We start from the raw sequence: 24,368 nt of genomic DNA, 5'->3' as shown, positions 1-24,368 counted from the left end.
AACGTACTTCACTGCATTATGGGGCTACTCTTGCAGAAGGTATAGGATTTTACTCAACAGGCTCCACTTATAAGTGATCATTTACAACATTTCTGTTCCTACTCTGTGATATATCTCCTTCTGTTCTCTCGTTTGTTGTGGCACGTTAAACAAGAGTGTCTCTACGTGTGTAATTGATACTTCTGTTGATTTATCAGTCTGTGCTCTCCCACCCACTGGAACAAGGCTAAGACACAACATCACCTATTCTGTTGACGTGGTACATAAAGGGGTTGGTCAACGAGTGCATTTCTTATGTAAATAATTGTTGGTAGTGTGTCAGCCAGGCAGCCCTATGCTCACTCACTGCAGTCTCAGAGGGGATGGAAGGAGCCAAGAGCTCATCAACAAGCAAGATGGAGAACAAAAGATGGAGGGTGGAGAGGAAGGAGAGGGATGAAGCAGGTCAATGAAAACCATGTTTACCACGCATCATGGATGCACTACGATAGCAGTGGCATTTTTCCCAGGAATGGGGGGGTCGTGTCCCAACGGGATTTCCGCCTATGTACGACAGAAATACAGAAAATCCTATCGGCAGGCAAGAAAAAAAGATTCCACCTAGGGCTACTCACCATGACGATGCCTCCTGACTGTTCCGCTGTGCACATGCTCATGATGGGTGCCATGCCGATGGTAGTGCCCTGGAAGTAGACACCGCTGTGGAGGTCAACAACACAGTGGAGTTCAAAACAAATACTATGTGACACACTCTAGTCAGAAGGGACCGTTGTCAGCCAAGGTCATTTCTCAGTTTTTTACAGATTGTGAAAGTGCAGACTGTAAGCTTTCAAATAATGTGTCATCCATTGAAATCAGAAAATAGTTGAAGAAGATTCACCGATCTGAATGTTGGTAAACCTGGAATGCTCGACCAGAGAAATCCCCCTTGAAAGATTCTAGCCTTTTCACGCCTTCAGACAGGGTGTGATTGTTTTTGTGTTAATCATTAGAAGCGCTGAGCGCCGGTCATTTCACCACAGTAAAGAGAAAAAACTAGTGCTGTCATTTAAACATGTTATTGACGGCGTTAACGCAAACCCATTTTAACGTCTTAAATTTTTCTATCGCGAGATTAACGTTATTTTTGGCCTAGAAAACTTTGTAGTTTTTTTCACATGCTGTTGCAACACTGACGTTAGAAAAACTACAACACCACACCGGATCTAGCTAGACCGGAAACAAAACAACAGGCACGCCGCACGCACTTGTTTGGCTTGCGAGCCGGCTAAAGAGTAGTAGGCTCACTTTACGTTTTGAGTAGATGGCGAGGCGCCAAAATGGATGCCAATAAGATTCTGAATTGAAAGTTTACTTTGAAAAATTTGCCAAATGGTTCCATTGACAAGACTATCATCGCAGCACGTCCAGTCTGAAATACCACTTGATGGCCAAGCACACAGCTGATGCGAATTCTCCGCCCCCTCGTCAAAGCCAGGTGATTTCAATGTTGTTTTCAATTTAAAAAAACATTTGCACTAAGCAATCCGATCCACTTTTCCATGTTGATAAGAGCATTAAAATGAGAAAAAAATTATGGGACAAAAAGAAATCAAGGGACATTCAGAATAGATAAAAATGTGCGATTAATTGTGATTAATCGCGAGTTTACTATGACATTAATCGCGATTAAATATTTTAATCGTTTGAAAGCTCTAGTAATTATGCCTATGTGCGTTTAACCAACAAAAGAAAAACTTTACAACAAATAAACTAAAGAATCCTCGACAGCACTAGAAAAACATATCTTCTCGATCAAATTCCAGGGGTCCTTTTTTCTTGACTGATACTAGATAAGTCCAGAATTTTTCTTTCTTTCTAAATCACACCTGGAAAAGCTAGTTTAAAGCTATTGTCCTCCTGTTTCTGTTCAATTGCTGCCGGCGGCGCATTCAGATTTTTTCCTGCCTGTCAAGGCTGCAGTTCGCTTTTCTATCAGTAGATGGGCTCCCTTGCACAGGTATGTAATTCAGACGGTATAACCTAAATACGATTATATGTATAGCAAAATATGTAAAGCCTATGCAAAATGATAACAAATTTAATTTTATTCTATGAAGTGCATTTGCTTCAGCCATTTGTGTGTAGACAGGTAAATACAAGTTAGCAGTAACACTAGCAGTAACAATAATTGTAATGGTAAAATGAAGTAGCCTATGTTTTTTTAAAGTGGGTACACATAACTCGGGCTGAAACAAAAATAATTACGACAAATATTTCTGTTGTCGACTAGTCAATCTCATTTGAGCTCATACAACCTATTTTAAGGGCTTACAATTACGCGATTTGATCAGTGCGGCGCTGTAGTGCTTCGACTGTCAGTGTGTGTTTAACGCTACCCTCCCGTATGCAATCCAATAGAAGACGAGACAGAATGGTGCTTACGAGAATGTGCAAACGAAGCCAAACTAGCAGAGCTAGGCCAGAGCCCGTCTACGTAGATCCTCTCGACTCCCTATTAAAGATTAGTAAAAAAGTAAAGCAAATTCCATGATTTGCTTCTCAGTACATTATATACGTGTGAAATGAGTTCCTGAAAGCATGTGTGCAATGCGCGAAAACTTTGTCGCACTGAAATGTGGAGTTAGACGTTGAACAGTTTCTCTTCCGTTTTCAGCTCAGGTTTTGTATAGGCGGAGCCAAAACCCGACCAATCGATGTCACAGCGACCGATCTACGTCAGATCACAGACCGTTGCATTCTGTTACTCAGCTAGTACAATGCAAAGACAAAGTAAATAACACATAAAACACTCAAGAGACTGCAGGTATGGCTGATCTGATATCTGCAATTGATTTAGCTAGTGTGGCTGTTGTAGCAAAATTCAATAAATTCGAGGGGGCGGAGCTTCAGCTCCTTCAGGCAACACGCCCCCCCCCCCCCCCCCCAGTCTCAAGCAGAGAAGACTTCTGATTTTCCTCACGATTTCAAAGCCTAATTTAACATACTTATCTGGGGGGTTTTTTCATTAGAATTTTGATGGGTAGTAAACAACACATTCTTTTGTGGTGTGATGAACTTAAAACTAATTTTCAATTCCACTTTACAGGATCTTTAAGCCCCATTGTACATAATTTGGTTGCAGTTCCACCAGAGTTCCACTGGGGGTGATCACGAGCGAGTGCAAAATGAATGGGAGTCTATGGAGCTAAACGGCTAAATTTGTGTCTTTCACCTGATTGTTGTTGAGAAATCTAAAAAAAATCTAACACCCAGCAGTGTGTATTTTTTTTGTCTCCCCTTTCAAATTCAACATTTAAATTACTAGACAAAAAATTATATCCTGAGAAAAGTGGATTTTGAGGGGTATAGCTCCATTGACCTCCATTCATTCTGCACTCGCCCGTTAGCGCCCTCATATGGAACTAGAGTGGAACTGCAACCAGTTCAGAACCCGTAAGTTTCCCGAGAGTGGCAGTTCTCCCCTATTAGACATTCTCTGGTAGCACATACTATTGGCGGAACTTGCCTTTCATGGGAGCACAACGTGCATGTTGGAGTATTTCAAGCAGAAACGTCCCGGCACAAGAGGTCACATACAACTAGCCAGGATAGCCGTTGTTCGGGACGCCAGTGGATAAAAACGGGCTAGTTGTATGTGACCTCTCGTATTTCACGCATAGGCCTACCAACACTGTAGAAACATGTGCACAGGCAGCGGTTAGACAGTAGGATAGTGCACAACCATTTTAATAACACTCGGAAATTCCGACTTCCGAGTAGGAAGTAAGTGTTAAATCTTTTTATTAGTGAATTCAAAAAGACAAAAAAGCTAACAAACTTAAAACATTATTGCAGTAAAGTGATAGTTTGGTTTGGATAGACTAAAGCAATCTAATATAGAAGTCGAGCCAGTTTTAATTATCGTAACACTAAGGTATGAGAAAAATAAACAACGGCCCCTTTTCACAAGAGCCTATCACATATATGATCATATGAGCCTATCACAGGGAGTCAGGTGGCTGAGCGGTGAGGGAGTAGAACTAGTAATCCGAAGGTTGCCAGTTCGATTCCCGGTCATGCCAACTGACGTTGTGTCCTTGGGCAAGGCACTTCACCCTACTTGTCCCTGTACTTACTGTAAGTCGCTCTGGATAAGAGCGTCTGCTAAATGACTAAATGTAAATATATGTATCCTATGTTTCAGCAACAAAAAAAGAAGCATGACATTATGTACATTATGACTACCGACGGACTCTGTCAACTCCCAAATACCGGTTTGACCAGGAAAATTAAGGACGGTGTACGTGCAGCATCAATTTCCTGCATTTTTGACACAAACACTCCAGTCTCATAAAAGTGGTGAGGTTGAATGCATAGACAACATGGGAGTAATTATAAAATATGGAATATTTTTGTAGGCAAAAAAAGTTTTCAGATATACCAGTCCAAACTGCTTCAAACATTAGCGGTGTAAACCTTGCCCCTTGTCCCGGGGCGCCAAATGTGCTAGGACTGCCACTGGCTTCAAAGCTGGGAGGAAACTCAGACAGTAGTGTAGGGTATTCCGTGTATATTGTAGTACAGTGTTACGCCGTCTGTTGTAAGGTACCTGACCAGCTGAGCGTTGTCGTGGGGCCTCTGGGGAAGCAGCTTGACCTTCCTCCAGTCCAGGAACTCATGAAGCGTGGTGAAGGGGTCCTGGCTGATGGGACACTTGTCCGAGTCGCTCCACACCTCCAGGCCTACTAGCGCCACACGGATGTTTAAGGCTCGGTAGAACTGAGGTGAAGAAGATTTTTTTTGTGACATTACTCTAAACTCACAAGTTCAAACTCATGTACTCATGAACAGGTGTATATATTCAATCATCCACTCATTATTCTATGAACCGGTAAGTTCGATTTTGCTGGATTGACTAAAGCAATGGATAATAAACCATATTTCATTGGAGAGTGGTGTGTATGTGTGTTAGTATGGGTGTGTGCGCATGTGTGTGTGTTTGTGTGGGGGGGGAAGGGCTACAGATCTGGTCGTTACCTTGTCAACATAGTTAGCAATCTCAGCCAGGCGTTGTTTGACCTTTTCCACATCCTTGCCTTGTTTCTGGAACTGGAACACCACAGTAAAGTAGAACATTGTCAATACTTCAGAACTGTGTAGTTGTGTACTATCCCAATTCCTTACATAGCCTTAGAAAGTCTCAAACACGACTTCTCAAATTCTTTATCAAACTAAGCATCATAATATGTATACTAGTGGACTGGGAAAGATTTATTGTCAAACTGTGAAATGTCTTAACAGAGAAAGTGAGGAAGTCTTTGCTGTCCTACAGTGAGGTACTGAATTAAAAAACATACTTTACACAACAGAAGGCTGGGAATGGGCCATCTGATGTGTGTCTTTTGGGGTGACAGCGGGTGACCTGTGTCCACCCACTGCCACCCACTCCCGTGGGATGTGACAGTAAGGGGCAGAGGTCAAGTTGAGGTTGGCCTTGGTTACCACAGATTACTCCTTGCTTACCTCTCTGTTGTCAGCCACGATGATCAGTTCCACGTACTTGGTGGTGCTCTGGGCATGTCGCCTGTGCTGCAGAAGGAATGAGAGAGAGAGGGATGGTAAAAATGTATAAAGAATACCATGAGAAAGGGGCATACCATGAGAAAGAGAAAGAAGGGGGAGAGAGGGAGAGAAAGGTAGTGAAAGGGAGGGAGAGAGAAGGAAAAAATAAAGAGAAGGAGAAAATAAAAGAAATAGGAGGGCAGAGGAAAGGACACAGAGAGGACACACTTTACAGCCCTCTAAAAAGGGCCGTCTACATATAGCAGACACTGCACTCGATAGGGCTTTACACCTGAACGACACAGCCCACACATGAGGGAACCAACACTGAGCTGCTGCCAAACAATCAGCATGGCTTCCTGTCTGACTCAATGAATGAGATTAGCCAAGGTCACATGGACCCATGATAACGTGGCTGGCCTTATTAAGTCATAAATCAGAAGGTTTGGAGATCTCCACCAACACACTTCGTAACACTGTTTGACTGCAAAACACCTGGACGTATTCTCTTAATCTCACACAGCCACAGAGCCATCAGTGTTTGAGACGTGTGTGTCTGTGCCAGACATTGATTTATGTGACTGCTTCACAATGTCTTTAACAGCGTACTTAGATGGCAGGAGATGGGTTAGTGAAACTGTGGAGATGATATTGATTTGAAGTTCAGCCAGAACCAGAGGAACATGGCTTCCAGCTGTGGAACAGATGCTTTGTGTTGCGAGTGGGAAAAGACTGTGATTTAGCAACACAATCTCAGCGTTTAACTCAATCTCAATCTAACCATCGTCACTCGGGCACTCTCTAGCGCCAGCATAGAGTGGCCCAATCTATAGCTTTCTCTGGCAGCAACAATGTCAGCTGTCTCCGAGCACACACACTCTCTACAGCCCCATATAGACACACACACCTTTCGTTAGAAATGACAACCCTGTTAGCTCCTATTTCCAGGCCGCTCCTGTTTCGTTCTTGTTTACCATCACTACTGTTCTGGAGATTACAGAGTCAAGGACTGTCTCTCGATGACAACTTCCATTTAAGAAAATATCACTCCCTTTATATCTTGTATTGCATCAAGGGTTTTGTCTACAAGGTTGACCATTCTCTCTCCACTGGTGGGTCGTGTGCTATGGCAGCAATTTCCTTCAGTCCTGACATTTCCCAGATAGCAGGGGCATAAAAGCACAATACTAATTGAATGAAGGGGGGCAATGTCATCAGATAAAAAGCCATCGAGAGACAGAGAAAATAAATCCCTTACCCTGAAGAATAAAACCATATTTTTCAGAGCATCATAAATCATTGGAATAGTCCTCCCTTTCCCCTGCCTCCCTCCTTTATCCCCCCTCTCTTTATCTTTCTCCCACTTTCTTCTTTCCTCCCTCCATCTCCCCTTTACCTCTCCCTCTCTCTAACCCTTCCCCACTCCCCTTTGCTGTCTCTCTCAACCCCACAGTCCACCCGCCCAACCTTTCTTTCTCTCTAATTCTCTTCCTTCCACCTTCCCTTAGCTAGTGCTGAATCATCGAAGTACTCACAACACAAATTCCATTTCATATATATCCTTCAGACATCAGTGTGTACTGTGTGTACTGTCAGGAAATGTTACCCAGATAATGTCTAGTGTCTTAACTTCTCAGAACTAACAATCATTCTGCCCTAAAAACCCAATGTTTTTTAACGTAGTAAATACCCTGAAATTAAAGCTGAAAGTCTGCACTTCAAGCACATCTTGATTGTTTCATTTCAAATCCATTGTGGTGGTATACAGAGCCAAAATGATGAAAATTGTGTCAATGTCCAAATACTTATGGACCTAACTGTAAGTTAGTTAAGGTCATATATATATTAATATATATTTTACTCCAACTTAACTGGAGTATAAAAATAAATTTCCCTTTATGCGAGAGACGAGACGCTAATGGGGATAATATTAGATGCAAGGTCAACTGCTTACAAGACTGTGTTCAGGGAGAATTGTGCACTAACAATCCAATTGATATGGTCACATAAAGATTTGCTATACACTATATGGTTTGAAAGCTCCAGTCGAAAAAACTATTTATGTTTCTACTGTAGTATGCTGAGAAAACATATTTTACAGATCCAGGGATGAAGAACAATATAATGACATCAGTTTTAATATACACCATATCCCAATGCTGTGTAGGTATTTATGTTCTATTATGCTTTACGACGCATTAAATAGAAACCATAATCCTAACACCCTCCCCCATCTCCTCCCCAACAGAATCGCCCAGTCTCTGTATTGAACCGATAAATCACAGCGTAGCGCTCCGCTTGTACAATCTCTCAACGGCCAGATAGACATCAGCGAAGGCAGTGTTCCCCTGTGCACCTATCTCTCACTCTTCTCCTCATCACCACTTCCACCTCCCTCCAACGTGAACGCATGCCTCTGCTGGAGGGCCCACTCCCAACAGATTTATGGTTACAATCTGGGACACTTGGGCAGCAGGGAGAAAAAGAGAGCACGAGAGAGAGGGAAAGAGAAAGAGAGAGAGCTGCCCAAACAAAACCAGATAATACTTAAAGTATACTTACAAAATATAAACGAATCTTATTAATCTATTAAAGTTGTCAATAAGTATGTTAATATACAAAATCTGTCCATTTTAAGTACAATTAAAACTGTGTAGATAGTTAGAACAGATAATTAAATGAATTAAGCTATCATTTAATACATTTCAATAAGATTTAAGTATACTCTTTCCGCTTGCGCTCAGAGGAGAGCAATTTGTTTTAATCTAGATGGAGAAGGCTGCTAAAAGGCCCTTGCTAGATGATAAACGGCATGCAATCTGATCTGGAGTGCAGAGCGGGCACTCCACTCACAGCAGAGCCGCTTTCCACTCCCACTCCACACTCTCTTCATCCTTAATGGACTGGGAATAGATAAGACGCCAAAAAACACGCCAAAAAAATATTTTCCAAAGGCACCACCTCGTTTACAGGTGGCGCCCACTTACCCATAAGTCTGTTAAATCAAGGTAAATGCTTTAACCATACGAAGCTGTTTTTGTGGGTACCTTAAACATGTTTTCCTAGAATACAGGTATGCTTATCTTGTAGCATGTAGCGTGATAAAATGGCATTCTGGTATTCAATCCTCCGGGGCTCACCCTGGTGCTGAAGTCCCTGAAGGGAGTGTGGCTCAGGTTACGTGCCTCAGGCAAGGTCATGTTGAAACCATGGCCACAGGTGCCGCCGGAGATGTCCAGATGCTCAGCCCTGTAGATCCAGTGGGTTTCACTGGCGGGATCATTTGACGGTTCCAGAACGAAGGATCGGTTCCCTGCTGAGATGAAGCCCCTGGGAAACACAGGAACACGACACATTTTTTTTTTTTTACACTTGATAGACTTTAGACACTTCAAAACAAAGGCATGTCAATGCATGTATTTAGTTTTAAAGCCAGACTTGAAAATGGAGTGTCTAAAATGTTTGGAATACATTGAGTGAGCTCGATTATAAATCAAAGAATATGGTGCTTTGAAACCTGCATATTTATTTGAGGGAAATACTCATTCAACCCAGGTCTGTTTTCAAAGAATCAGCAGGAATTGTGGGTGAACACCATACATTAGAAACTACAGTAGTGAATTGGTCTTGTGGTTAGCAGGAGCCATGGCAGCAGATTAACTCAACAGCATCCGTAGCAGATCAGCGGTTTCCTAATAAATGGCTACTGTTGTTAGCTATGGGGGGAAAAGTCTAGTGGTAGACATGTTACCTAATAAGTAGTATCCACTTCTTGATGTTGCCAAAATGATGGGGGCTCCTATTTCTCCATGCAAACTTTTCTCACGTTAAAAAGAGGCCACAGTGATTTAAAGTGACATCTTCATCCATTGAGACTGGCCAACATCTCAGTTTTTAGCAACCTCGCACAACATTCACAACCACATAAACTTACATTAAAATCCCCAAACCTAGACTGCTGCCAACTCAAACCAAGAGCAATTTGTCTTGGCTTGTGCACCAATGGAACACTTCTAGTCAAATGAGCTCCCAGCATCTGTCTATCTAGAGACAGGTTGCAGAAACAAAAGAAAAAAGTAATGGCCAAAAAAATACACAGACTTAACAATTACCGTATCACTCCTTGGAGAGTGCAGACATATTGGCTGGTTCTCCAGAAAACATTCCTGATGTTGTCCAGCAATATTACCAGGACCATTACTCCTGTTCTGACAACTGTGAGCCCTCCCCAGCCCTGAAACCCCTGACTGGTCCACAGCCTCACTGACTGTTTCTCATCACCCTGTGTAGATATGGTCTTGGCTCATTAACAACAGTGTCATAATTTATCATTAGGCTGAGTTTACATGCCTTCATACATACTGTATCTTCCAGTGACCATATAGAGTGAGAAACAGGGTTTATGGACATAACTAGGGAGCATGCCAGATACAGGAGATGCCCTTGCTTTGGGCCAATGTAACTGTTTAATCTGTGGGATCATTGATGCGTGGAGCAGAATCATACTAAGGCTGATCTCATAGCTCGGCAGGGCATTGATGACCTTCCCCGATCCACCCAGTCGGCCCTGCGGCTGACCCACTCACCTGAGACCAGCGCACGCACTGAGGCTGACGTCAGAGAGGGCATACCGCTCCACCTCGCCATGGTAATAGCAGTTCACCTAGAAGAAAACACACACAACTGGCCGTCAGAAACCAGGTCGAGAGTATCGGGGTCAACTTAAAAAACAACCAAACATTTCAATATTTATGTTCAGTAACACCGGTCTAAGCAGTCTAAGATGGATAGATGTCAAGGAATTGTCCAGCTGGCCAGCTAATGCTGTCTCTGTTCTATCAAGAGCTACAGTTTACCAAGAGGATTACTGGGTTTGACATGTAGTATAATCCAGACCTCCTGGGGTGGGATGAAGGGACTGATGGGTCAAAAGGGAAAGAAGGGTATTTGTGCTGAGTAGGGAGAGTAGGAGGATGGGGGTGGAGGATGGTTGGGTAAATTGTGTTTTCTCATTCAGTCAACCTCACCTACATCATTTCTCCCCTTCAGAATGCGCCTGGTTGAAATCTGTATGGAAATGTGTGTAGTCACACACCTATTTTTTCCATGATTGGAAAGTTCATATGCGAGGTTTATACATGAGGCCCCAGATCTGTCTGTTGAATGGAAGTGGCTGGTTTAGGGTGGAAACCACTCCTCCAATATTATTGTATGGCTGGCTGCTGGTCGATGAAATCCGCTCACAGGTGGGGTCCGAGACCCCCCCTCCCACACACACACAAACACACGAGTAGCAAAACACAGAAATGTGGGTTTTCCGCTTTGCTCTCAGCTAAATTAAGAAGCTCGGGGTGCCTGCTGATTCAGCAGGTTCAGCGTCTGAACGGATGTCTTTCTGCGGCTGAAGGCAAGCCAGAAGTGGCTAACTTGGTCTTGCATTATACATATAAAGTTGCCGGTGTAGTTGAAGGTTGGTGTTTCTTACTATTTCCTGTAATGGCTCAGCCTACATTTCCATGACTATTACAGTGAACTTCACTATTTCAGTTTCTCTCTACCTCCCTCCCTCTCATTTGTCCCATCTCCTCGACAGTCCTGTTCCTCCCAGAGACCTGCCAGATCTCCAGGTGTGGGAAGACAGGAAAACCCGTTACATGAAATATAGATAGACATTGTAACAGAGCAAAGCCAGGAGGCTGGATATAGCACCCTGCATTAATGCCAACCCTTATGCATCTTTGATGGAACACTGACTGTGATGCATTAGTTTAGGGGATATGAATAGACCGTCTGTTTCTAGGCTTTCTAAAGACAATGATGGCACTGGAATTTGCTGACATTGTTCTAGGGTGAGGCAAATTTCCGCTTTACACCTTGCGATTGGAACCAACTCTTTATTACTCATACATATATATTATACAGATTATCCAGATATATTATTATTAATTCTGTTTTCCAAATATGTAATTATTTACAAATAACCTTGTAACACCCCCTAAAAACTGTGCAAACGCAGCTAAAAAACTGTGCAAAAGCAGAGTTTCAAGGTCTATGGTACCTGGCATGGTACTGATTCTGGGTGGGAGAGGATATGTCTAAAGAGTTACAGCACACTGGAGCAGAGAGAGCAATAAAGAAGCCAAATGAGAATGGGGAGGGCTGATGGGCCTCAGACACAGGCTGAGCCTCCTGACTGACTCCCCAAGAACGCCTCGTCTCTGACACGAGGCTGAACCCTCTGGGGGGCCCCGGCCTCCTCCCCTACAGACAGCCCAATACATTAACAGTACGTCCGTCCCGTTTTGTGAATACCGGTCCAGCTGCAGCCAGACACGCCAACAAAGATCTGGAGTTGTCTTCACTGTGGGGAGGAGATGGGATGATGGAGCCACAAAAGGGCATCCATTTTGTCCCCACACATAGCCACAAAGCCAGACCATCCATACACTCTCCTGTGTTATTATGCTGGGGCTTCTCAGCTCCCTTCCACACTGGGCCCAGTATAACTCCCTCATTGTGTGAGACCTGTGGAATGGCAGGAATGTGCTGAGCTGGCCAAGCACGGTCAGGGATGGGTCTCCTCAAGTCCCAACACAACTGGTTCTGGACCCCACACTGTGCTCCGGACGGAACATACATCTCACTTCAGTACTGGGCTGGAAGAGATCTACAGTATGTTACAGTAATCCTTTCTGGATAGATCCTCACCCTATTCAACCCTTTGTTTTGTGTAACTTCATATGCTTCCCAATTGTGGTTGTGTATACAAACGCCTCGCGTAATGGTTGGATGTTGACAGTAATTGATCATGATCCGTAATTAGAAGTACCTTTGTCTAGGTCTTGATTTGAAATTGTGCCATGCATTACAAGATCTGTTTCAAGACCCAAGCTTTTGTGGGGCACCTTGATGTGTCTGCGTTTCAACAACAACTATGGTAGCAGAGAATGGGCCCATTGTACCAACACTTTTGTATCTATCAACAAAGACAATTGTTTTGATGGTTTGAGAAAGAGTACCCCTGAAATATCAGCACTGCCTTTATTCCTTACTAAATGGAGAGGAATCTCACATTCAAGTGTCGGAGTTCACCAAAAATACAATAAATATATAACACATTAAGTCTACTGTCCACCAGAATACAACCAAACAGATCAAAGAGTAAGTGATTCCAGTAGGAATGATTAGAAACTAGGCTATATACCGTACCGGGATCTTGTGGGAGCGGGTGACTGGACTGCCATCATCCTGGTAATGTGTTTCTGTGTAGTCCTGCGCAAAGAGCCCCCTAGAGGTAAAATGGTGAAACAACAGATGTTCAGTTTAAAAGTGACCCTTGAGGCTTAGCTCCAGATCATCAATCATCAAGGCTTTTGCTATTCCACCACTGCCAGCCGAGCGAAGGTAGATAAATAGTGCGATCAAAGCAGTGTGACTTGATGTCAAAACTAGCTGTGCCTTAGGAAAGCCTCAATTGAATGAAGCAGCTGTAAGTGATATAAAGCAGGGGTCCTCTCTGGGAGATAGTGGATTGGCCCAGAGATGCATTGAGATTCACTCTACAGACACTCGCATGCACACTGCATGTTCTGTCACATGGAGCATGTCACACTCAATACCAATACATAGCTAGTTCAAGGTAAGATATGTCCACGTTACCTTGAATTGTAATTAAGTGTAATTAACATGAACAAAAAAGATATGTCTTGCTTGGTCTGTAAATGACATTGGAGTTTTTATAGGAGAGTTTTTCATTACCACATTGAAAAGGGAAAACAAACTGAAAAAGAGATGGATCGTACCAATCCTCCCATTTCACAGTGGAAGAATCTGGAGAGATGGATCGTACCAATCCTTCCATTACACAGTGAAAGAATCTGGAGAGGTTACCATGTGGTCCGTTTACACAATACGTCAACAAAGCAAGATGAATGACTGAAACATTACTGTCTCGGGTAAACCCAATTAGAGATCTTATTCACTGCCATTCCCCACCCCCCATCCTGTTATCCACTTTGCCTCCCTCTCTCTCCTCTCCACTACGCCCCGCCCTGTAGATGGACATCAGTATGGGTAGGAGGTGAGGGGTGGAACAGGGGCTTCTCTTGGCTGCTCTACCATACATTCACCAAGGTCAGTGTGGTCCCTCAGTGGGAAAGAGGACAGCCAGTCCAGGCTGGGGAGCAGAGGACAGGGGGAGGGGGGGAGGAGGGATCAACACCTGTCGGGGGGACGACGACGACGACTCCATGATGACTTCATGATTATGCCGTGTGAGTGTCCATGTAAGTGGGTTCAGTGTGTGTGAGCGTGCCATAAGATGATGGTTAGCGGCTGTTAATCCGCACTGAAGAAACGCCTATCAGGAGCGGACGGGATTGTTTTTACTGACCTCACCACTAAGGGCTTTGGGAGTGTGAGGTTACAGCATTTGGTGCTGGACTTGTTGGTTGTAGATAGCCTGCTTGCAAGCCAGTGTTGTTAATATCTTTTATTGAGCCAAAGAGCTGGAAACTATCAGGGGATCAAAGCTGGGCTGCAGAGAGTGGGCTGTCCTATCAAATGACGTGTTATTCTGACGAGTTAAAGTCTTAATTAGTCCTCCCTGTCTGACTCGGACAGGCAGAACCACAACATCTGTCCAGCACACACACACACACACACACAAACACACACAGGCTTAGAGTCCAACCTTCTCGCAAACAAATACCAGGTCCTTTGCTGTCTGAGGTGCAAATCTATACCATGTAAACTAGGGTACACTAGGGGGAGGGACAAAGAGTACATTATGTTCGAGAAAACACATATAGTAGGAATTCTGTATGTAACACTATGGAGAGTAATTTGTAAATATGAAAGGGGGGCATACATATTACAACGTCCACTGAAACCTGGTCACCCCTCATACTGTAGGAACCATCAAGACCAGCCCTCATACTGTAGGAACCATCAAGACCAGCCCTCATACTGTAGGAACCATCAAGACCACCCCTCATACTGTAGGTATCACCAATACTACGCCTCATACTGTAGGTATCACCAATACTACGCCTCATACTGTAGGTATCACCAATACTACGCCTCATACTGTAGGTATCACCAATACTACGCCTCATACTGTAGGTTTCACCAATACCCCCCTCATACTGTAGGTATCACCAAGACCACATAATTGGCCTGCTACACAAAAGTGTAGTTGTAGGTGGAAGATGACACACACATACACGCACCACCGGCTAAGCGAGCATACACACACACATACTGCCATCGAACTCCAGTGGAGCTTGTCGCTGCACAGCGGTGGCAACACCTCACTGTTTATCAATCAGCAGGAAGTTAATGAGGCGCGGGAAGAGGGGGGGGGAGTTATTGAGCCCTCCATTTCATATGCATTATGAGTAGACTGGCCTGCCGCGGAGGGGGTGGGGGGGTTGTGTGGGTGGAACACTGATCAATGACTTCATGGAAGGGGAACCTGCCCCAGGTGACAGCTTTGTGACACAACAGATTGTAGCACAGTCCACAGACAAAACACGGTACCATCACACCTTCTCCTACCCCCGACAAGGAAAGGGTCTTCCCCCTTTGTCCTTCTCCCAGAAGAGAAGCTTCAAAGCTTCTGGCCCAGCATGGGGTCAGAAACAGAGGCCACACGGCCCACAGTATCAGACAAAGGATTTATAAGGAAGAACCCCCCCCTTGTTCTTTGGAGTATAAACCCCAAACGTACAATCACCCCCGCTTGTTCGTAGGATTAAACTGAGGTGAACGCGTCACTCTCTAACCTATTCCTCTCAATTGGCACATTCACTGAGCGCCCGGAACTTTGACAAGAGATTCCGCTTTCTATTCATTGGACATAACGAACCTTTGACTCCTTCTTCAAACCGACAAAAGTAACTGCGATTTGCAATATTTCTTACTTGTGACATATTGGCATGTTGTGATTAAATTGTTGATGTTTGATTGTAGTTTACAAATGAGTTAACTTAACCCTCGTTAAGTCAGTTGCCCTTGCTCGTCCATTGTTACCAGAAAGGCCTACCTGTCCCTCTCTACCTCTCTCTCACTCTCTCTCTCCCTCCCCCCTTCACACGCGCTCTACACAGCCATTGTGTTGCTCGCCCTCATTTGCATCCAGCCACTGTACTACTCTGACTAACCCATAACTTATCTGGTATTTGTTCATTATAATTACATTTTCCTAAATAAATCATTGTGTATAATATTCGCGTATCACTCACGTTATCTGATCTGCTCTACTTTCATAGAATTCACTACTTAAGATTAGACTGATTATTACAAAGGCTATTATTCAATATTATTCAATAAGGTTTCCTCTGTCCCTTCAACAAATAAGAGGTGGTGCCCCCAAGAACTACATACTTTATTATAAATTAAGTATTGCTAATCTTAAACGAGGAAACCCCGCTACAAGATCAAGGATATGACAAACAGCAAGATGGCCACCAACATGTTTCTGTCACCCCCATTGCTAGGTACCTCACAACTAGGATGGAAACGTTCAGTACTGTCTCTAAGGTAATGCTGTACTTATTAGATAGGCATAAAAACCAGTTATGTTAGCTATGTTTAGCAGGCCGTCTCTGACGGAAAGATAAAAATAAACCTTCAACAGTTGAAACAATGTAATGTTGCTTACCTGCCAGTGAATATGAAAGACAGACAGGAGAGAAGACACTTTGAGATTTTCTTGAATGTCAACCGCTAAATGTCAAACCTGTTTTCTGCACCAAATTATGGGTTCGACTTCTCTAGAATTGATTCCCGCTAGTGATAAAACAGGCCCAGACAAAATAGCTTTCTCATGAAGATAATCCATGTTGTTTGATGGTACCAAATGCTAGTCTGACTGCACTTACAACAGAATTCAAGTAAAGTGGAAGACATGACATAATGGATGTCCTATAACATCATTGGGGCAACATGTTTGTAAGAGTTGAAAAGTCATTCTAGCCTGCCTGTCTGACAGTGTAAGTTCCTTCAAGTGTTTTACATGGTGATACAATCTTATCAGGGTCAAAGCACAGCTGCAACTTCTGATGTTAGGCCTAAGCGGAGATGGGTGAGAAAACTAAATGATCTGTGTCAGACACAAATTGCTAGAGAACCCATGAACATCACAATAATGCAGTAGCATGTCATGACCAAAATGAATGCTGTATGAATTTAGCATGAGCATCAAGTCATCACGTCATATCATCAAAGCATGAATACAAATTACTTAGTTGCTGTTCCATGAATTGTAGTCTGAGACACGCTATCAATGCTGCCATCCGAGATCTGAGGAAGTCTGTGATGTGGTCTCACACTGCTGGTCGGTGTGGTAGGGACTTGGTCAAAATAACCAGTGGAATAGAGTGGCTGTGGCAAGGACACCAGCAGAGATTTTAATGAAGATATCCGGTCAAGGAGAATAGACAGGTGGAGAAAAGGTAAAAGGGAAAGTGATGTCCTATAGAGAGCTTGTTGTGTAAGATATGAATAACCACCAATCTGGGTCCCATAATAGCCCAATTCTGTCTTCTAATCTGGCCAATTAATTTGTATTCAGGCATAGCACTTTTACAACGTCTGGGTTCAACCCCCAGCTAGGAGGATGAAGAATCTTCCAAAATTGTAACCATTGAAATTAATAAGCCCACTTTTTGCTGTGCAAGCGACAATCAATAAGAAGCCAAAGTAAATCAGGTTATCTAAGTGCACTCAATTGTCCCAATAAAATGACATCCTGTCATTGAAGAGAGGTCATATCAGTTTACATCTCCACTGAAACCCTCTTTAATAATGAACTACTCCATTAATTTCAATATCTGATCACAACATCGACACCAGGGCTCTTCAAGCCCGTCTCTGAAATACCAGTTGAATCAATATCAATTGATTTCTCAGCCACCCCCCTCCTGCCCAACCTGTCTCATTAAACGCAGCCAACATCTTAATCAGGGAAAGTTCATCATCTTTGAAATGATGTACTTCGCTTTCATGTGGAAGGTAACAAGTGAACAATTGTTTTAGATTGGAGAACAGTAGCATGTCTCCAGGTCAACACTGCCAACATCTCCTCACTGCAAGAGCTATTTTTCCAGGAGAAAGAAAGTCATGATGGCTGTAATCTCTGTATGACATCAGGGCCAGAACCATGGACTTGGCTGCCCTGCCCTCCCCTGTCTGTCAGTCTGTTTTCAGCCTGTCTCATTTCAGCTCCCACCATTCAGTGTGTGGCATGAACACAGCTGTTACAGTGGATGTGCCAGCTAAAGAGTTGTGCCAAGGAGTGTGTGTGTGCATGTGTGTCTGGTGGTGGGGAGATGGAAGGGGGTTGATGAGGAGAACAAACAAGCTATGGTGGATGTTTCTGACTTAAGCCTAATAATGTCTAATAATGTTAGCTAACATCCAGCTCAGGGCTCGGCCTAGTCAGGAAAAGCAAGCAGGAAGGAAAATACAGCTCTAGTTCTTCGTTACTGGTTGAGCAGTAGAGCAGTCAGCTACACTGAAACCATGTCCTTCTAGTCTCGTTAACATGGGGAGGGTGGGAGGCAAAACGAACTCCTCTCCTACTAGTTTCACACAGAGAAATGGGGTCACAGAGGACTCGCTGACAGTCTCTGGGACTTGGCGCCTCATTACAATTCCTGACGTCTGCTGATGTCTGGTAGACCTCGGGGCCTTCGCCGTTCCTGGGTGGTTAATTGGTCAGACTTGGCCCGTCTAATAGAATGCACATTAGCAACGGTGGCACGCAAGTACTGCCAAAGCTGTCACCTGGAGATTGATGCTGTTAAGCCCAGGCATGCCAGGCAAAATCAATACGGTGTCATCTTTATGTAAGGTGTCGGTGATGGATGACTCAAAAGGATACCAATTACAGCAGCAGGATGATGGATACCTACTCAACAACAGAGGACTAATTGGAATTAAGGGAGGAACGCAATCCTAATATTTAATGAAGTATGGCGGTTATAATGATGATGAGGATGATGAAGCAGACTACAAAAGAGAAGCAGGCCGGGCGTCATCCATAAGAATCGAGCAAAAGGAACGGGGAATTCGGTTACAGAAAGCAGTTCTTTTGCAGTGTCCTTGTTCATGTTTACTGACACAATACATTATAGACCAGAAAAGACTGAATAGAGAAATTTGGAGTAGCTCTACCCACATGTCTAGATCTTCTAGACATTTCTAGATATCTAGATAGATGTACCCACAATTCTAGGTATCGGTATACTAGATATTCCCACATTTCTAGATAAACTGAATACTAGATAGGCCTGTCCCAACATTTGTCAGTATACAGTTGGGAGCTTTACATCTGCCGAATTTCAACTTCATACAATGCACGGTTCTAGAGATAATCAAGCCACAGATAAACAAAAACACAGACAAAGACACATAAACCTGCCTTTATAATTACACTAGAGCAGTGCCTGTTGGTGGTGCACGCTAATGCAGTGCCCTTTGGGGGTGATTGTAATTATTATTATTTATCGCGAGATCCATGGCTCCACTGTTAAGTTCAGCTCAAGATGGCGTTGAACATGTTTATACTTAATTATTTCAAAACACTCATCCTAACAATCTCAAACCTGCCAACGAACACTGCACATCATTTGGTACTGAGCAATAAACCTGCTGACTTGCAACTTTATACAATGCCAAATTCTTGAGATAATAGAGCCACAGTAACACTAAAATTTCTGAATCAGAATCAGGTTTATTGACACATACATTTTCACATACAAGGAATTTGCTCTGGTGATGTTGGTGCAAGCAATAAACATAGTAATACTACAATACATAAAGAAATATAAACACAAGTACTGTGGTAAGGCTATATATCAAATATACAGTTGCAATCTAAATTATTCAACCCCCATTGCACATTAGGTTTATTGGCAAAATATACAATTTCTCAGCTGTTTGCAAGAATTGTTTAAGTAGTTTAATGAAACTAATATTACAAGGATTTTATCCAAATTCAACACAAAATGCTACTTTTAATGACTTGAATGAATTTACTGCAGTCTCAAAATTATTCAACCCCTTCATGAAAAGCATCTTCAGTACTTAGTAGAGCACCCTTTTGCTGTTATAAGATCTGTATATGTTTAGTGTTTTGCACCTCCCTGCCACAGTAAATTCCGTGTTTGTATAACATACATGGCGAATAAACCGAATTCTGATTCTGATTACGACCTGCTGCAAACGTGATGCATAGCCAGACACCAGCTTCTGACAGCATTCCTGAGGAATCTTAGCCCATTCCTCATGGGCAATGGCCTCCAGTTCAGTAATATTCTTTGGTATGCGTATTGCAACCGCCTTCTTCAAATCCCACCAGAGATTTTCGATGGGGTTCAAGTCAGGCGACTGTGACGGCCACTCTAGAATATTCAATTTTTTCTTCTGAAACCAAGCCTTGGTGGACTTTAAGGTATGCTTGGGATCATTGTACTGTTGGAAGGTCCAATGACACCCAAGCGTCAGCTTCATAACAGACGGCATGACGTTTTTTGCTAAGATTTCCTGATACTTGACTGAATCCATCGTGCCCTCCACACGCTGCAGGTTTCCAGTGCCAGAGGCAGCAAAGCAGCCCCAAAGCATCACTGAGCCACCGCCATGCTTCACTGTAGACTTTTCAGCATATTCTTTCTATTCATTCTTCTTCCTCCAGACATACCGCTGATCCATAGTCCCAAAAAGTTCCAGTTTTGTCTCATCACTCCACAGAACAGAATTCCAAAACTTTGGTGGCTTATTTATATGGCTTTCATCATATTGGAGCTGACTTTTCTTGTGCTTTTGGGTCAGTAGTGGTGTGTGTCTTGGAGTCCGGGCATGGAACCCTTCAGTGTTTAGTATGCGCCTTACTGTACAAACTGAAACCTCAGTGCCTGCTGCCACCAAGTCTTGCTGCAGGTGTTTTGCAGTCACTCAAGGGTTTTTGACCACTTGCCTCCGCAGGAATCTGGTGGCAGCCGCTGATAGCTTCCTCTTTCTGCCACGTCCAGGTAGTGGAGCCACTGTTCCTTCAACTTTGAACTTGCGAACAATGCTTCCAACTGTATCTTTAGGGACATTCGGTGCTTTTGCTATCTTTTTGTATCCTTTTCCTTGTTTGTGCAAGCCAATGATCTCTTCTCTGAACTTTTTGGACAATTCTTTTGACTTGCCAATAAGCCTAATACACAATGAGAGTTGAGACAGACACAGTGTGAGTTCGCAGTGTGATTGAAATTGCCTTTGATTTAGAACATGTGATTGCTAATACTTTCCACTGCCCTATGGGGAACAGTGACATCATAAGCAGTAAAGTTACCATTGGTAGTTTTTCTCGGAAACGAAAGGTTCACCCCTACGTGACCTGTGTGTTGGTGTGTGTTTGTGTGTGAGATCACACTGCGAACTGTTCCTAATCCTAACTCTTCCTTCCTAACTCTTCCACACATCAAAAAACTATAAACACTCACACAGAACACGCTTTGGATAAAAGCGTCTGCTAAATGAATAAATGTAACACAGACACACAGACAGTGGTACTTGCCTTTATAGTTAGATTGTTCAGCTAGCTAGATTACCTACATTTACATTTATGCATTTAGCAGACACTTTTATCCAAAGAGACTTCCAAGATAGAGTACCTAAATTAACTACAGTAGTTAGCAGCTACCTTTTGTTTACTAAGTCAATAAACCATGTGGACATCGGTAGCATGTATTTTTTGGACTGTTATAACAATAATAAACAATTGAAATGGCTTTCAAAACAAGGGCAATCAAAATAATACATAGGGCATTGCTAGATTAGATCTGCCTGGCCTCTAGTTATTACTCCAGCACAAACTGGGAAAAATAAACATTATTAATATCCTAACTGCGTTTTTAAGTCAGAGGAGGGGGCAGATTTGTTGTCCTTAGATCATGAAAATTATTTCCGATAGTCATAAATGTTTTGGACTAGAAGCCCTTTACAATGATGAAATCAGGGAAATCAAGTAATTTAGGAATTCAGAACAGTCTCGTCAAATGCAAATAACCACAACTCTTAACGCTACAAATGCACTGGCAATTCTTTTCATGTTTAAATTCAAACAACTTGCCCGGTGATTGAACAGTTGTTTGAAAAACAGTAAACCATAAAGCACCGGTATCAAAGCTGTAGACTGGTACATTTTTGTTAGTTCATAGATACATTTACGGTGATGAATAATCACAATTCAAATCACAAAATAGATTTGATGCTATTTTTGCGCATATTGTATAGCCCTGATATACACTAGACATCCCCATGTCTAGATATACAGTTTGCTAGATATTCCTGCATGTGGCCTCAGGTCTGTGAAGGGGAGTGATGAAAAGGGCACATGCAAGGAAACATCTGTGGAATGAAACGTACCCCTTGAGAAGCTCCACAGAAGTTAAAGGGCTGCAGTCCCCTAAACACCCGACCCCCCCCCCCCCCCCACACACACACACACACACACACACACATACATACAAGTCTACCAACACCAACTGTCAATCAAAACAATCAGATCATGTGTCTATTACTATTCGAACCTTTAGCACATGTCCTGCTTCTGGGAATCTACAACCATAGGGATCCTTGAGCTGGGAGTCTCCTGTACCCGAGCCCAGAGCTGACTAAGACATGTCACAATCACTCCTGTTTGACAAAGATACTGAAAACCTTATAAAATGTGAATGTTTTACTGCCAGAGTAAGAAAGATGAAAACCTTGACAGGCCCTATTTTGACATCCTTCTCAGTTTGTAGAACTTCTCATTAGCTATCTGACTTGGAGGAACTTAGGAGCCCGGGGCCTGGAACGCATTCAATTATAGTGTTCATTTAATACTGCATCTACCATTGCATGGGAAAACCAGCCTTTAAATCTGTATTTTCATTGTATTGACTATCTGGTATCTGGAATCCTCAAGTGCTTGCTAATTACGTCACCTATATCATGTCTATATGAGACACACTGTAAATGAGCAAGTGTCTGTGACTTAAACCTCCCCGCAAACCATGATCTCACACACAAACACACACCAACACACAGGTCACGTAGGGGTGAACCTTTCGTTTCCGAGAAAAACTACCAATGGTAACTTTACTGCTTATGATGTCACTGTTCCCCATAGGGCAGTGGAAAGTATTAGCAATCACATGTTCTAAATCAAAGGCAATTTCAATCACACTGCGAACTCTTCCTAATCTAAAGATACAGCACTTCAGTCAGGCAACAGTGCTTCAGACATGTGCAAGCAATTGAAGAAAAATTCAGATTGGTAACGAGGTAAGGGTCTGTGTCTTTCTTCAAAACATACAAAAATGAATTATGAGGAACAAGAAAAAATCTTCTTTACTGTAGTCCAAATCTGTTTTGTTGGCCAATGATTTTGTAATCTGAAACAAATTAAGCAGAGTGCCAAACTAGAACTCTCTCAAATCCTCTTTCTCGCTCTACAGTGGTTTACTGGAGAGGAGAGTCATCTGTCTTCCTCTCTGTGCCCCCTGAACTTTCTATCCATCTGTAAAGCAAGTATGTTGCTATGCCTACCATACTCTTTGAGAACACGCTTTGTGTGTGAGTGTGTGTGTCTGTCTGCAGGATGGTGAAAGATGGAAGAAAATCCTTTTTGCTCCTTCAGCAAGCATATCAGCAACACCAGCTCCCAAATGGATATTCAATCCTGTGTACTCAGCTCAGTGGATCTATGTTGTGATACTGCATGCATGTACTATATATGCATACATTACTACACTGGTGAAAAGCTGTGACCCTTGTTAGCCAACAGGCTTTTCCTCATTCATGCATTTGACAGCCCAAAAGGACATCAAGCTTAGTTGAATAAGGCTGGAAACAAAACAAATACACAGATCATTTTTGAAGGACACAGTCTAGAGGGACAATACTGTACTATAGCTTTTAATTTGGAGTCAGGTGGCTTAGCGGTGAGGGAATCGGGCTAGTAATCCGAAGGTTGCCAGTTCGATTCCCGGTCATGCCAACTGACGTTGTGTCCTTGGGCAAGGCACTTCACCCTACTTGCCTCGGGGGAATGTCACTGTACTTACTGTAAGTCGCTCTGGATAAGAGCGTCTGCTAAATGACTAAATGTAAATGTAAATGTAATTTTATGAGACAGAATTAATCTGCACCCATCAAACATCTATTGGATCAAACTGTGGCTGGTGCATCTGTGAAACGCTTGGCTACCCCTGTATCTAGGTTAAGGCCGGGGAAGTGCATGTGCGGTAATTTAGAGGGAGGGTCTCACTAATACAAAGCTTTGAGGTTTTGCCCATTTATTCAAATGCTTCAATTTTCACATGAATTGGCCCACAGCCAAAGTCTTGTGCATCTATATTCATTGCAAACTTCATAGTGGAACTAATGAGTGACTTGGGAACTTCAAACAATCAACCCTATTATTCTTTTAATGTAATAAACGAGTGCATAAAAAACGCCACCTTTAAATTAATTGAACCTGTCTGCTAACGCGCCCTGCTTCTCTCCATATTTCTGGCTTCACTCCTCTGCTTCGCAGGTCTGGAGGGAAATAAAATAATTAAAGAACAAACTAGAAAATTCACCAACCCCTTTTACTGTGTTCCACCCTTTATGTTGTCTCTACACAGGGAAATGTATTCTTTCTTTTGTTGGAACTAATTGTGTTAGCCCTGAGATGTTCCTAGCCCTGAGTCTAACTCTGACCTTAATTTAATGTGTTCCTCCTGAAAATTTCAACTGTGAACATACTGGGGATGCTGAACCTGAGAGGAGGCAGAGGA

The 24,368-nt window shown here is 42.9% G+C and overlaps 1 protein-coding gene across 1 annotated transcript in view; it reads right to left on the bottom strand.

The window, feature by feature from the left end:
- The window catches only part of LOC136950420 (disintegrin and metalloproteinase domain-containing protein 12-like), a 99,901-nt gene that overhangs the window by 38,037 nt on the left and 37,496 nt on the right, over nt 1–24,368 (bottom strand). The window contains exons 4-10 of the mRNA XM_067244752.1: nt 12,754–12,832; nt 10,131–10,207; nt 8,685–8,874; nt 5,506–5,571; nt 5,020–5,091; nt 4,592–4,761; nt 615–699 (exon numbers count right to left, since the gene is read on the bottom strand). Of these exons, the coding sequence (XP_067100853.1) occupies nt 615–699; nt 4,592–4,761; nt 5,020–5,091; nt 5,506–5,571; nt 8,685–8,874; nt 10,131–10,207; nt 12,754–12,832 (739 nt within the window). The remainder of the gene's footprint in view (nt 1–614; nt 700–4,591; nt 4,762–5,019; nt 5,092–5,505; nt 5,572–8,684; nt 8,875–10,130; nt 10,208–12,753; nt 12,833–24,368) is intronic.

The sequence above is a fragment of the Osmerus mordax genome, chromosome 10 (genome assembly GCF_038355195.1).
Source record: "Osmerus mordax isolate fOsmMor3 chromosome 10, fOsmMor3.pri, whole genome shotgun sequence".
NCBI classification, from domain to species: Eukaryota; Metazoa; Chordata; class Actinopteri; order Osmeriformes; family Osmeridae; genus Osmerus; species Osmerus mordax.
The sequence above is the reverse complement of the archived record's forward strand: the minus strand, read 5'-3'. Positions and strand labels throughout refer to the sequence as shown.